This window comes from Pipistrellus kuhlii, unplaced genomic scaffold (assembly GCF_014108245.1).
Source record: "Pipistrellus kuhlii isolate mPipKuh1 unplaced genomic scaffold, mPipKuh1.p scaffold_m20_p_1, whole genome shotgun sequence".
Taxonomy (NCBI): Eukaryota; Metazoa; Chordata; class Mammalia; order Chiroptera; family Vespertilionidae; genus Pipistrellus; species Pipistrellus kuhlii.
The window spans coordinates 52,782,988-52,798,881 of record NW_023425404.1 but is presented as its reverse complement, the minus strand read 5'-3'; the positions used below and the strand labels follow the sequence as shown (position 1 = coordinate 52,798,881).

Genomic DNA, 15,894 nt, shown 5'->3' with positions numbered 1-15,894 from the left:
CCCCAGCATGTGCCTTGGCCCGGAATCGAACCTCTCTGTGCATGGGACAATGCCCAACCAATTGGGCCACACCAGCTGGCTCTTCTGCCTTTAAAAAAACAACTCAACTCACTCTCCTGGATGATTTCAAATAGGTTGGCTGGTAAATGCCATTATCCTAAGCTATAATTTAATAAAGACACTCTAGGGCTTATTCTGCTTTTTAAAAAGGTTGATGTTGTGTTTCTGTGAAATGGAAGCTGCTTTCACTCACTAACTTGTACTGTCTCCTTCCTCTTCCCATTAAAAAAAAATTTTTATCCAAAGATCTTAAAGAATACTTAACTCACAAATTTTCATCTTATCCATTCAGTATCATTCAACTCCCATCACATTTCAGGAAGCAGAATTTCCTGTTTGCAGACTGGTCCATAAACATGCCCTGAACAATTGCTGTTATTAAGAGGGGAAGAGATGAGGCTTAAGGGGCTGGGAGATTTAAGAGCACATGTGGAAGTGACTGGGGAACACAAAAAGGGAGAAAGGCTAAAGTTATTACTATACAGACAACTAACTGCTAAAAGCAAAAAAGGAAACTATTAAGGAAAAAAAAAAAATAGTCTAGGCTTAGTTTCTAGGTTTGAACCCAAGGATTCTCCTCAGAATTGTGAAGCAATCCAAGGGTTCTCAACGGTCATTTCTCAGTTCTTGCTACTATTTGCCAAGTGCACAATTATTGTATAAACTGACAAGAACGGATGTGCTGACAGCACCATAACAAATCACCAGCCACTCTGTTTTGCTACAAAGCCACCGGCCCTGGATGTTTACTCCTCTGCACTGCAGCCTGCCTTTTCCCACCTTCGGAACGCTGCCAGGCTACATCTGTCCCTCCCCGCCTGACGCTGTGACACACACCTTTGTTCAGCCTCTTTGTTTGGTCCTGTTTAGATTATTGAAATGCTCTTCTTTTTGTTGGTCTCCTTACCAACACAATCAAATGACCGCAGCTGGGACAGAACTGATTGCTAAGCCCTCTCTCTGGCACCAGACAAGGAGAACTGTACAAATTCCTAGTCTGATGAGGGAGTAATGCTTTCACAGCAACTTCAAGGTTTTCTTCTTGTCACAATTACCCTTCTCCTTTAATTGGATTCCCCAGGGTCCCTCAATTTTGATGGCTCCTAAACATTCCCCACAGAGCTACCAATCAATTTTAGAAAATAAGTTTCTTTCTTTTCTCATTAAAAGCACAGCAAGGTGGGGGAGGGGGGGAGGGAAAGCCTGTATATTTTTCAGTCATTGAGCAAGAGTGGGTAAACTAAGCTCATCGGTTTTTACAGCCTGCTAATCTCTATTTGTATATACCCCCTCAATACAAATATTTAAGGGTATACAAATGTCTTGCATCTGAATTTTTAGAAGTTTCAATTCATCTCAAAATCATGATTCAATGGTTGTCACATATTCCTATTTCCCACACCTATTTTAATTTGCTAAACAGAATGAATTGATGCTAGAATCCAGAAACCTCAGAGATGACGATGTGCACACACTTTGATGGGTAGAACTCTGAAGCACCTGAGAGAAGCAAGAAGTGGTACCTGCTGTTTTCCTGTTATTGTGTAGGTGGGGGTGTGGAAGTGGACAGACTGGATTACTTTGGTCTGCCCTGAAGGAAAAGGCCTAAGAAGACAGAGACTTCTGTAATAGTCCTAAAACACTTAAATAATGAACAGCATTTGTTTTTCTGATGAACATGATAGAGGAAGTCAGCCTCTAGTACTTGTCCTTATAAAGATATGCAGAAAAATTGGTCTCTTTGTATACATTGGTGTCTTCTGGGTATGGCATCCTTTACACAATTTTTTCAGTTTGTTTTGTTTTGTTAATCTTCACTCGTTTTTTCCATTGATTTTTTTTTTTTTTTTTTTTTTTTTACAGTGGGGGGAAGAGGGAAAGGAGGATGAAGAAAGACAAGATAGAAACATCTATTTGAGAGACATATCAATTGGATGCCTCCCGATTGTGCCCCAACTGGGGTAGGAATTAAACCTGCAACCCAGGTATATGCCCTTAACCAGATCGAACCCATGACCCTTCGGCGAGGAGGCTGATGCTCTAACCATTGAGCTCCTCAGGCTGGGGCAGATACCCAATTTTTTAAAGAGCTAGCGAAGTTGCACTGGGCCAGAGTACAACCTATTGCCAAGCAGGGCGTAGAGCCAAGAACACAATTTCCTAGAAATTAGGCTGATTTTGCCAAGTCAAACCTATGCCCATCCCATTTAAAACAAGAAAAATGTTGAAATGAGCAGACTTACTTTCTTGTAATCTTTCCTACAATTCTCTCTTATATTTCTATAATCTTAGAGTATTTTCACTTTGATACAGGTTCTTACTGACGACAGTGTTAAGATCCTGCTCACAGACAAAACGAATGTATCTCATGGCAGTAAAATCAGGGTAACATTAAATAATTATCTCCTTTACCAAGGGGAGGAGGCAAGACTTTTGAAGGGATTGTAAATCCTTCTTCCAGTGAACACGGAAACACATTCAATGTGTGAAATTCAGGAGATTTTGGGTAGTTTCTCAAGGACTGTAATGGAACCAACCCTTCCCAGGAAAATAGAAAATGTAAAAGTACAGAGAAAAGAGATAAACTATAGGTTCCCAGTGGCCCCCTCCCCTGCCGCCCTGCCCCAGCCAGTCTACGGAGCACAATAGGGTCAGTGAGGAGCTGGTTGGTTCTCACAGTAAACAGCCAGTGAGGCTGGTGCTTTTTATCGATGCGAAAAGAACTCAGACACTTCCTGCTATTTAAACAAGGTCCATTTTTCTTTCAAAGAACAGGAAAAGCCACAAGAGATTCCCACAGCGCCAGCAATAAGTCTTCCACTCCTGTACTGGGAACTAAGCAGCCAGAATGAAGATAGGAGAAAGAAGAAATAAGGTGTTGTCTTGCTTCTTTCAATACCTGTGCTTGTCTTCTGCCTGGGATTCTGCGGTTTCCATACCTGCTGGATTCTATACCTCTATTCCCACCAGTACTCAAGCATTCTTTATACTTGGGGTTTCCCCTCGTTTTACAACAATATGCCTTCACTCACTGCTTTCACATGTTCTAAGTCAGTTATGAGGCCATTTACAACACTGTTCTCATATACCAAAAGGTATCTTCCAGTTCAGATCACCCCTACAGCTTCTATAGCAGGTTGACCAGAAGTCTTTTGACACTTGACAAAGTTAACATTAAAATGGAAAAACCAGGCCTTAAACCCTGATCCACTTATCTCTTAGAAATAGCAGATTCTTTCTTTTGAATGTTTATCTCTAGTTTACTTCCGCTATATGCCAATAAGATGAATTCAATAAAAATATCAGACTGTGTAAACAACCAATACTAACAAGATAGCTCTAAGCTAGTGTTTCAGTTTGCCTACAGGTGTAAGCAAAGAACAGGAGCTCATGACCTCTGTGCTCAATTTCCTTAAAAGTAGTCTCACTAAAGCAAATATGAAAACCTAGTTTCCTTCCACCCCATGACCATGACCCTGGAAGGACTGGAACTCTGTTAGCATTTTGTCACAAAACACCGTTCTTCTGGTTATCATTCAGATCTCCAGTGTCTCCTGCGGGACACTGTTTACGATACTTGAACTAGGCTTTCTGTGAGTGATGACATTCTCCTTCATCCCTGTGGCAAAGGCACAAGATAACCATATTCACTTGACTAAAGCCTTTCATACCAAGTATATTTCTACCTCCTCCCTTTTTGTAAGAGTGGCGTTCAAAATGTATTCGTTATTCCTCTGTAATAGCTATAAGCTTATCAAAGGAGATTATTTAAGCACAAATCTAAAACACATCTCTCTACGCAAGACACAAATTACTTAAATATACTTGCCAATAAGTTAGTTACTAAGGGCAGAAGAAGAAACAGAAACCCAAAACCTTGAATTCCAAATATCTGAAACCACCACATGGAGCACCTTCCTGGTTTTGTCCTTGCCAAAACTGTTAATATATTTCAAGAGAGCAGAGGACTCACCTGGAATCCTGATGAAAGACCAGCCATTCTGAGGCCTGATGCTCCACAGTCCTCCAGCTGGCTCTGGGAAGAACTGGGACCGTTGATTTAGCCAGTCTGCTGCCAGTTCAGGGGCCCCATTCAACAAACACTGCTTGGCTGCCAGACTCCCTCCTTCCTTCAGCACTCGCCGCTCATACTCTGCACTTCGGTCATTGCAGTAAGAATCCAATGGCACTGCGGTGACCTACAATCAGAGTCAAATGAGATGGTTCTTTCACATTTTCCACACCCACTAAGCCCTTTGGGAACCTCAATTTTGAAATCAACTAATTCTTGGGCTATGTGTTTTACCTTCCCTGATCTAACAAACTAAACTTTCCTTAATAATGATTTAGTGAGCCTTCCCAGGTAAAAGGTCAACCTCTTATAACATGAACCTACAACAAAATTAAAGATCCAAAGAGTGTTGGAGTTTGTGGATAAACTGGGATATCAGGTCAGGAATAATTCTATCATTCATATATATATAATGGCTTTGCAAATCCCTTCACTGCTGGATTTTGCTTTGGCAAAGTTGTATTTGCCAAACAGACTTAGCAAGCAGGATTTAAGTAGAAATGGACTTGTTGGCCCCTATTGGACCTCATGAGTTTGCTGCTTACGTATTCACAACATGACATTCTATGATTCTTGTGTATATCTTGATCCAGGGCTCCTGCCAAAGAAGCTTACCAAAACATTAAAAGATATTTCACTAAGAACCGTTTTTAACAAGCACCCAGCATCTTAGGCTGCGCCTTGAAAATACTGCCCTGGGGTATATAAACAGTCAGCTAGCTTACTATGGAGCTGCAGGTGTCTCTGCAGAGGAATAGCAAATACCAAAACCAGAGAAAGAGCATCATTTACCAAAACCCACAGAATGTGCTCATGGATGAAGCTGACCTGAGTTTGCTAGGGCGCAGTGCCATCTGTGGTCCAGATGCAAAACTACAGAGGATTGCAGCAAGCTGGGCCCCTAGAGCTCCAAAATGCAGACAGGCACACACCACACACAGAAATTGGCTTATCCGGGTAGCACTGAGGTTTTGATCATTTCATATTATCTATCCTCTCCACAGGAATTTATTTCCAAGTTATATTTTTCCCACTGAAAGTTGAGCATAGGTAAATAAACACTGAAATACAAAACAGGTGGATAAAATTGGGCCTTTCCCTGCTATGGTTTGTCCTAACAGTAGACCAGAGCCAACATCTACCCTCTAAGGGTATGAGTACCAAAACCTCACAATCAATATCTGCTAATTCCATAAAAATGGCTAAGCAAGCAGTGGTCTCAACTACAGAAGTATGAGCAGTTCTATATATCTCAAATAGCATGCTTACTCTTGGATGAGTAGAACAGCCTATGGGAGATTAATGGCCAATTTTACATTCAAAGGTAACTGCTTTGGGTTGTTTTGCTGTTTGTTTTATAGGTCAGCAGAACTTATGTACAAGACTTTGAGCCCACAGTCTCAAAATGAAAAATCAAAAGCTAGAAATTCAGCCTGAAGTGAACAGCGACACAGGGGCAAACGTTTTCCCTGCCTGGGACTCATTACGAGGCAGTCTTATTAGTTTAAAAACAAACCAACTTTTTTCTGTTATAAACTTTCACCCATTTCCCAACTTTCATTTTGCTGACATCCTTCCAAGTCCAGGATTGAAACTGGGAGGTTTTGCAAGGCACAGTTCTTAGTGAAATATTTTTTAATGTTTTGATAAGCTTCTTTGGCAGGAGCCCTGGATCAAGATATATGCAGAACATAGAACATCACGTTGTGAAGACGTAAGCAGCAAAGTCATGAGGTCCAACAGGGGGCAAACAAGTCCATTTCTAAGTCAGCTCTGTCCTAGATAGTCTTGACCCACATGGCCTTCCTGATGGTTCAGGAACAGGGGCCGATGAAGCATGACATACTATTTTCCCTTCCCACAGATGGCAATGCATACTCCTCTCAGTACAACATAAGCTAACCTGTTTCTTGCTTCATTAACTTCCTAAACTCAAGTGTCTCAGGAGCTGCCTCCGCAAGCATTCAGCGCGTCCTTCCTGAGGACACGTATATTCCTGCTCTAGCTCTAGGAAGCGTGACCGCTCCAAGCGCTAGTTTTTTCATAAGATAAATCTCCAGGTCTAGTTTATGACCCCTGCAGAATTATGTTCTGAACTAATGAGAAAACAGCTCCTATAATTCCTTCCTTAATGGCACAGTTCTTCCTGAACTGACTCTAGTTTTCATAGCATGTGCCAGGAAAATTTATTTGTTTTAATTCAAGGCTAAGGTTGAGGATTCAAAGGAAGTCAGTTTCTCTCCATCAAAGATGGGTGAGAAATAAATATAATTATGATATTGCATGAAATGTTGCCTAACACTCCAGGCCTGATCTGAAAGGTAAGAATTCATGTATGTGTATATAACATATCCAGTCATGTCTAAAGCTTTTTTTTTTCCTGGCCTCAAAACCATCGTGTAAGTGTTCCCCATTTTCAGGAGGGGCTGAGGAGGATGCTGGGAAGGAGCCCTAGGTCCAATGATAAAAGCTTTCTCCTACTCCAACTGCTCCCACACCTTCCACACCTTTATACACTATGACAGTCTCAACTACTGTTTATTGTTCTTTATGGAACAGCAGCACAATGCATGACAGTTTAGACCAGCGGTTGCCAACAGGTGGCCACAGACCACTGGTGGTCCGTGAGGTCTGAAAGGTTGGCCACCACTGATTTAGACTTCTGCCTCCTCAGAAAACAATACTCAGAAGTGCAGTTGGGGTGCATATGTGTGACTATGTTCAGAAAATAGGGTTGTTCTTCAGAGTGGTTGGCTCTAGACCTTGGAATGGTACAAACGAAGAATTTTTATGTCCATAAATGCAATTACAGTTCAAGGCAGTTTTCTTTTTATTGGGTCCATAAAATACTGGGACTATGAGAAGTAAAAATATCTTGACACACTTCTCTCAAAAATCTAGACTTCCTCTGACCAGGCCCTGCGGTATACACACGTATTAGGAGAGGGAGAAGGAAACAAACCACACACCATGAAGCCTGAAGGCTACCTTCTATGGGAGCACGTGGCTTTAGATGTTTCCTTAAAAAAGTGCATTTCTCTGTATCCACTGGATAGTCGATGTAAACCAAATGAAGAGGACAGTAGCAAGGGAATCAAATTCGTGTAACACGTGACCAGCAGAAAGAAATCTAGGCAGGCAGGAGTCCGTGGGTCTCAATAATATCATCACATTTCCAGTCATCATCTTTCTTTGGACCCTCTGCTGGATTCTGATCTTTGATAACTCAATAAAGATGCAAGCTGATATAAATGATGGTAGAAAAAACCCACTAAGGAATGTTCAAAAGACTCTACCTTCTCTGAATAGAACTGTGAAAAATTAAACTTGCTATGATAGAATGAGGGAAGGAAACAAGAAAAAAAGCACACAGAAGGGTAAGAAATATCAACCTCTTAAGAGTCTCCTGGCTACATGAAAGTTGCCCTTGAAAGCAAAAGAAAACAAGACAGAAAGACAGAAACTTGATCTTTGCTCAAAGAATCTAGTCACATCTCTACTCTGCCTCTCTTCCCTCCATATGCTTCTTTGAGGTTGTATCTGGCATTGGTAATAAGGACAGAGAGAAGATGTAAGCAAAGTAAACCACCACAGCATGCCAAGGGGGCAGCCTTTGCAGCAATGCTGTCAACAACCACCAGAGTGCCCTGTTTTAGTGAACAGGTTAAAGGAAGAATCCAACAGGTGCTCCAAGTTAAAATGCAATAAAAACTACCCCAAGTCTATACATAAGATCATGGCTAGTGAATGGCAAATACTGCACAACAGTCACTTTTCAGAAGGAACACACTTGTGAACCACGGTGTAGGCAGGACTGCTGAGGAAAGTGAGAACACCAGACTAAGAAGTCTTCTGAAGCCAGGGTGTTATGTTTCCTTTTGTTATTTGGAGACTGCACTGAGGCGATAAGGCCAGATCAAATCTCATTGCCAATCTGGCCCCCTCCTCTGAAAAACCCTCAAAAACCTCAATGCAGGTGACAAATGGCTCCCTCTTCTTTTCAAATATTCCACTGTCCCTGACCTGTTGTCAAATATCACAATTGTTGTTGGGTGATAATCTACCTGACAGATGGCTTGCTGCCATGGTAGATTAGAGCCCCTGACTAAATGAGAGGAACTACAGAGGAGAGACAAGGTCAGGGGGGAAAAAACACAATTATCTACCGTTCAACTATTCTTTTTAAATTTTTTACTTTTTAAAGCTCACCTGAGGATATGTCTACACTGATTTTAATATATATATTTTATTGATTTTTTCAGAGAGAAAGAGAGGGATAGAGAGTGAGAAACATCGATGAGAGAGAAACATCGATCAGCTGCCTCTTGCATACCCCCTACTGGGGATGTGCCCGCAACCAAGGTACATGCTCTTGACCGGAATCAAACCCGGGACCTTTCAGTCCACAGGCCGACGCTCTATCCACTGAGCCAAACCGGTTTTGGCTCTACACTGATTTTAGAGAGAGACGGACAGGTGAAGGAAGGGAGGAAGCAAAAAGGGGGGGTAACGATAGGTTGCCTCCTGCATGTGCCCCGACAAGGAAGCGAACCCGTGACTTTTGGCACATCAGAGGCTGCCTCCAACCAACTGAGCCACACTGGCAAGAGTCAATACAATTTTTAAACTAACCCAGTTCAAAGTGAGAAGTGCTGTCTTGGGAAAGCCAAGACTCTGGTGAGGACGGTTTTTCTAAATACTAAGGATTTGTATGTTTCTCAAGGTCCAAATAGCTGAAAACAGTCGTTTAAGATATGGATGCCTTGAAAATTTATTTATTTCTTCTAATACCATCTACTTTGTCTCTTTCCTTCTGTGGCACTTACTCGTGGACTGGCCACACACAAAAAAGATGGCAGCTCAGTGAGCAGGCAGCAACGAAGTGAGGAGGTAGCTGATCTCCGCTGATGGATGACCTGATCCGAGTAGCCACTCACTGCTTTACAGTGGCTGCTGAAAACCAGAGACTATAAAACAAAAAAACAAATTAGTGCCATTGATAATTATGGTTAATGTAATCAAAACTGGAGAAAATATAACAAGTTAAACATCTGATTTAAAGGCATTTTTCCTACCCTGTTTCCCCGAAAATAAGACAGTGTCTTATATTAATTTTTGCTCGCAAAGATGCGCTAGGTCTCATTTTCAGGGATGTCTTATTTTTCCATGAAGAAGAATACGGTATACATTTATTGTTAAATGAAAATAAAGGAAATTTATTACCTGTATACAGTACGGTAGTACGGTAGTTGTCAACACAAACCAGACAAACTGTGAATCCTACAGTATCAAGAATTTACTCATTTATTCAATGACAATCATGTCATCATCTTCTGAAACATCATCATAACAATCCAATTCCTGAATTTCCTGGTGAATTTCTTGTGACTCCATTTCTTTCAGAATCAGTGGACCAAATCTCTCATTTTTAGCCTGGGGGGGGGGGGCGCCTTATTTTCGGGGGGATGCCTTATATTTCACTCAGAAGGAAACCTGTAAGTAGGTCTTATTTTCTGAGGATGTCTTATTTTCGGGGAAACACAGTAGTATATATTATTAATTCTAATAAACAAACACTACTTAGAATACTAATTTCAAAATGTGGTTTTATTAAAGTACTTAAGCATCATTTCTAATTCTACCTTTTTCTGGAAAAGATGCTGTTAATTATAAATGGTGATAGCGGAACCTTCATTAGAGAAAACACTATGTATGAATGTGCAGGGAAATTTGGTTAATTTGTTATACCATTGATGCAAACTCAGGTCTTTTTTTTTTTTTTTTTTTTTTTTAAATATGTTTTTATTGATTTTAGAGTGAAGAGGAAGGGAAAGGGAGAGAAACATCAATTGGCCGCCTCCTACACAACCCCTACTGGGGACCGAGCCCGAAACCCAGGGACATGCCCGACCAGGAATCATCCCAGCACTGCCCAGCGCACAGGGCGACAATGAAACAGCAACATCGGCCAGGACGCAACCTCAACGATGGCCACCAACAAAATTTTCTTTAAGGCAAATCTGCTTAGCAACACAGTGCAGTGTAATTCTAGTGATGTTAGCTATTTTATTTATGCAGTGACATCAATACAAGTGGTCAGGAAGAAAAAACAGTATCTCTTTAGTTCCTCTACCTGACTAGGATTTAAAAAATATAAATTCTTCAGTTAGATTACTGTACCAAAAGTTCATTTTCTTTTATTTTATTGTTAATCCTCACTAGAATCTAGATATTTCCCCTCTCCCCCATTGATTTTTTAAAAACATTTTTTAAGTCTTTATTGTTTGTTTTTAATGTATTTTATTGATTTTTTTTTACAGAGAGGAAGGGAGATAGATAGTTAGAAACATCAATGAGGACCCCATTGATTTTTTTGAGAGTGGAACGAGATGGGGCAGGGGAAAAGAAATATCAATGTGAGAGAAACACAGATTGGTTGCTTCCTGCATGTGCCCCAACTGGGCCTGGGAATCAAAGCTGCAACCCAGATACATGTCCTTGACCAGAAATCGAACCCACCAGGAAGAAAACCTGAGACCTTTTGGTGCAACAGCCAATGCTCTAACCACTGAACACCTCAGCCAGGGACTGATAGTTTTTCAACATTGTCTATGTACTCATCTTTATGTTGGCTAGCATCTACATGGAAGTTTATTCATCTCTCTACATGTTTATGTCCATTATCCTCTGAATGCCTAGTGTGAGTATCATTATGATTATCAGACTGGGTGTCATCTGATTCTTCCAATACTGAATACTGAACAGCAAGGGACATTACTTTAAAAACCCTATTAATGAAGGTAAAGGTTAAAAAAAATGAAGCGGATTTTATGGTTTTCTGAAAGAGCATTTCTGATTATCAGTGGCAGCTACTCTTGCCCCTCCTGGGAGTGGAGAGAAGACACAAGTCTAGCAAGCACTGCTCATACCACACCCAGCTACAGTACTAGTAGGGCTGCGAGTTGGGATGTCCACTGCCACTCAGGTAGCTGAGGTAGCAGCAGTAGCTGACCTAAAGACCTTCTTACTCATTTGTTTGTTTATTTCATCCTCACCTGAGAATATTTTTTCCATTGATTTCTAGAGTGGAAAGGAGGGATAAAGGGGGGGGAGGGCGGTGAGAAAAACACAGACGTAAGAGAGACAGATCAATTGGTTGCCTCCGGGATCCTTTGATCAGCAGATACGCTAACCGTTGATCAGCTGCCTCCTGCACAGCCTTAGCCTGAAACTGGTGCATGTGCTCTGTCTGGGAATCAAACTGACCCAACGGTTCACAGGTCGATGCTCAACCACTGAGTCACACTTGTTGGGCAAAAAGGCTCATTTTAAGTGAAAGGGAAAATATTTATAAGTCAACTGCTAGACTACAGGGATTCTGGTTTCAGAAGTACTTTAAGTGACCAAACAAAAACAGGGAAAATAAAATAGAGACAAAGCCTGAACACAATGGCTTCCCAGAGCTTTGTACAAGAGGTGTTGTCAGCTTTCACAATCTAAGGAAATGATAGACAGATAGATAGATACTGTAGTTGCAAATTAACATTTAGTGAAAAAGTTTTTGAAAACTTCCTGTTTAGGGGACTCTTCATCAATAGTCAAAGCTCTCTAAGCCGTTAATAGAGAACAGTTTTTAAAAGTTAAACACACACCACTCTTTAAAAAAAATTATGTTTAGATCCTTTTGTATAATTTAAATTGCAAAATCTGAAATGTCCCCAAATTCATGAGTTAGTTGGCTTACTACAGTTGGAGCATATATAAACTTTCAATACCTATGATGCCCTAATTACCATGAAAAAGTTTTAGACTGAGATAGGAGAGAGAATCAATGCTGGTACTCTGTTCCGGTCAATCCTCATTCTTAACGTAACATTTAACTGGTTATAGTATAAAATCTGTTTTTCCTCCCCAAAAGATGGTTAAATGGTATATTTCCTACAGAATCTAGTTTTTGTCTAAAACAATAATAACAAAAAAGATTCATATGTGTGAGACTTGCATTTTTTTTTTTTTTTGACAGTTGCATTCTTTAATGCCTGCAAAACTATACAACAAAAGAGTTCTGTTTAAAGCCCACAGTGGCAAGGGAAGTATGTGATACTAAATTTATGAAAATTTTTAACTAAATACTATTTCTTCTTGAAATTCTCACCAACAAAGTAGGGTGGAACACAATGAAATTAATTGGAACATATCATAACAAAGAAGAAGATATCAGATAAGCATTCATTTCAAGAGATTTTTAAAAGGCCCCAAACTGTGTTCAAAACAACAGTGTCATCTGTTACTCCTTTGATGTTTATGTATTGCCCCAAAGGCATATTATTAAAATGGTACTTGAACTCTGTAACACAGAATTCAAATTTCATATTCACTGCCAGGTGAGAACAAGGGTATGCTGGAGGGAAAAAAGGAGGTTCTCACTGCCCAGATTCATTGCATTCATGCGGGGTCGGGGGTGAGGGTAGAGGGAAAGGAAGACGTTAGGATTGGGTTAGAATGCTGAATATGATGTCAATAGTATGTGACCCGTGATAGCTCACCAAGAATAAGATGACAACATGTAGCTAAGTAAAACTCATTATCTGTCCTCAGAAGAATAAGAACAAAGCCTTCACCTCAGTGATTTTCACCTATTTCTGATACTAGAAAGCTGTATTTAGGAGATAGATTACTGGAACAATACCTACTACTGTTTATAAAAGAAATGAAGGCATAAAAGGGAAAAGAATGAAGGAGTCTCTGCCTTAAGAGGATAAAGCTCACTATGTGAAAACTGATTCAAAGCTAATTTGGTAGCTACAAAGGAATTTTAATTCAAAATTATTATTTGAATACTGCAAGAGAAAGATTCCTGACACTCACTTCTGATTTTAGCATTTCCCCTCTCTCATTTCTCAGGTCTGTCTGCTTGAGAATAACACCAACCTTTACTTTTAAGACTGATCTTGAACACAGAATTTAGATTCAACTCACATATTCTTCCATCAAAAATTTGAAACATAATTTGTGTTTACTTGAATATTAAAACAAGGCTACTCCACTTCCTAGTACCACAAAAGAAAGCAAAACGGTTGGAGTAACAGCATCTCTTCAGCATTATGTTTATGAATAATAAAATTTATATAATCAGAAATAAATTGACAAATCAAAAGAAAATGAAAAATATAGAAGGGAATATAGCTTGAAATGAATGCTTATCTGATATTTTCTTCTTTTGTTATGCTATGTTCCAACAAATGAAAATGAAAACTTTTTGCAAGGAAAGGTTTTGCTCACAAGGGGTTAGGTCTTATGAGCAATGAATTCCTCCTGTTCGAGATGAAAGCCAGATATTATACGGTATATAATTTGCTGTGGCTAATAAAACTGTAGACAAATGAATGACCTAGAGCACATGTGTCAAACACAAGGCCCGAGGGCCAAATCCGTCCCGCCAGGCCTTGCAATGTGGCCCGCACCGCGCTGTCATCACTGCACTCCGCTGCGTTTCCATCACAATGACAGTTTATGACTGTTCAGTAAACCATTCGGCCCGCGATTTAGGCTGGATTTTAGATTTTGGCCCCTTCTCTGATTGAGTTCGACACCCCTAACCTAGAGAGCAGGGAGAAATACCAACATCTTCTCCAGTTTAAGAACTTTCATGGTGTCATAGTCAGAACCTGTCTATAGCCTAAGCCAAAATCTCAGAACAGCCGAAACTGGTTTGGCTCAGTGGATAGAGCGTCAGACTGTGGACTGAAAGGTCCCAGGTTCAATTCCGGTCAAGGGCATGTACCTTGGTTGCGGACACATCCCCAGTAGGGGGTGTGCAAGAGGCTGTTGATCGATGATTCTCTCTCATCGATGTTTCTAACTCTCTATCCCTCTCTTTTCCTCTCTGTAAAAAAATCAATAAAATATATATTTTTAAAAAATCAGAACAGTGAATACCAAAACAAACTTTATAATGAAGTAAGCAATATAAAGGCATCAGCCCAGCAGTTAGGTCTATGGTCCTTTTGAGATGTTCACAATTTTTTGGATACTCCTTTCTTCACAAAAGGTGGAGTATAATTCCCCTCCCCTTGGGTGTGAGCTAGATGTAATGTCTCCCAAAACTAGTTCATAAAGCACTGTGGCTCCTCCTTACTCTTTCTCTTGAGTCATTCACTCTGGGGGAAGCCAGCTGCCATGCCATGAGGACATTCAAGCAGCCTCATGGAAAAGTTGATACAGCAAGGAACTGAGGCCTCCAGCCAACACCACTTGCCAGGCATGAAAATGAGTAACCTAGGAAGCAGATGCTATGGCTCTAGTCAATCTTTCAGGTAACTGTAACCCTAGCTGTTATTCTGACTTCCTAAGAGCCAGAATCACCTACCTGAGCTGCTCCCAAGTTCCTGACCAAAGAAAACTGTGAGATATAAAATGTTTTTTGTTATAAACTGCTAGGTTTTAAGGTAATCTGTTATGTAGGTGTCTGTATAATAAAAGCCTAAACAACCATTATGGCTGAATGACCAGAACAACCAGTCACAATGATGCACACTGACCACCAGGGGGCAGACACTCGACACAGGAGCTGTCCCCTGGTAGGCGGTGCACTCCCACAGGGGGAATGCTGCTCAGCCAGAAGCTGGACTCACACCCACAGTGGTGGCAAGCACCTCTCCCATCTCCATGGCAACACTAAGGAGCAGCAAGCCGAGTGATAAGAAGCCAGCAGGCAGACAATAAGGAGCGAGAGGTCCCAGACTGCCAGAGGGCGCAGGCCAGGCTGAGGGAATTTCGTGCACTGGGCTGCTAGTAGCTATATAAGGGCTAATATCCACAATTGACCATTTTTGCAATTACTCATGAAATTTCCATATCTCAATGTCAAGAAGCACAATTAGCCAAAATCGGTTTGGCTCAGTGGATAGAGCGTCGGTCTGCGGACAGAAGGGTCCAGGGTTCGGTACCAATCAAGGGCATGTACCTTGGTTTGGGGCACATCCCCGATAGGGGGTGTGCAAGAGGCAGCTGATCGATGTCTTTCTCTCATCGATGTTTCTAACTCTCCCTCTCCCTTCCTCTCTGTAAAAAATCAATTAAAAAAAATAAAAAAAAATTTAAAAAGTACATTTAGTTCTCAGCTCAAATGCAGGACAAAAATATCTAATGTACAAAATAAAAAGAAATCAATAAATGATTAAAGTTACCAATACTAGTGATGTTTCCCAACATGTAAGAAAAAGTTAGGATTCTTCACAAAATTCTATTTTAAATACTGAAAAATATTACACTTAAAAAAATCATCTCTTAAAGACATTTTTATAGGTTTTAGAGGGAGAGGAAGCAGAGGAGAGAGAAACACTGATGTTCTGGTCGTTCAGCCAGATAAACTCGATCGGTTGCCTCCTGTATGCTCCTCGACTGGGAATAGAATTCGCAACCTATCTAAGTGCCCTGACCAGTAATAGAACCCTTTTGTTCATAGGATGACGCTCCAACCAAGTCACTCGGTCAGGGCAAGATCAGACTTTTAATTTTAGACCGAAGGACATTCCCTGAGATAAGAATACACACCAGGTACCAAAGAGAAAAACAACAATAATACAATGCACCAATACTCACAGGTCCTTCAGCAAACATTTATATAAAAGGCAAAAGTAGAATAGTGATTACCTTTATTGATTTGTTCTGAATTAGAGGTATTAAATCAGAAGTAACATGAGGGAGACTTCTATGGGTGCTAGAAATGTTCTATATCGTAATGTAGATAGTTGTTGCAC

At 40.6% G+C, this 15,894-nt stretch overlaps 1 protein-coding gene across 3 annotated transcripts in view; it reads right to left on the bottom strand.

The window, feature by feature from the left end:
- Positions 1–15,894, bottom strand: part of INO80 (INO80 complex ATPase subunit) — a 144,506-nt gene that overhangs the window by 42,101 nt on the left and 86,511 nt on the right. For all 3 annotated transcript variants that reach the window (XM_036445403.2, XM_036445393.2, XM_036445386.2), the window contains 2 exons: positions 8,959–9,099; positions 4,034–4,259 (listed from right to left, as the gene is read on the bottom strand). In XM_036445403.2, the coding sequence (XP_036301296.1) occupies positions 4,034–4,259; positions 8,959–9,099 (367 nt within the window). The remainder of the gene's footprint in view (positions 1–4,033; positions 4,260–8,958; positions 9,100–15,894) is intronic.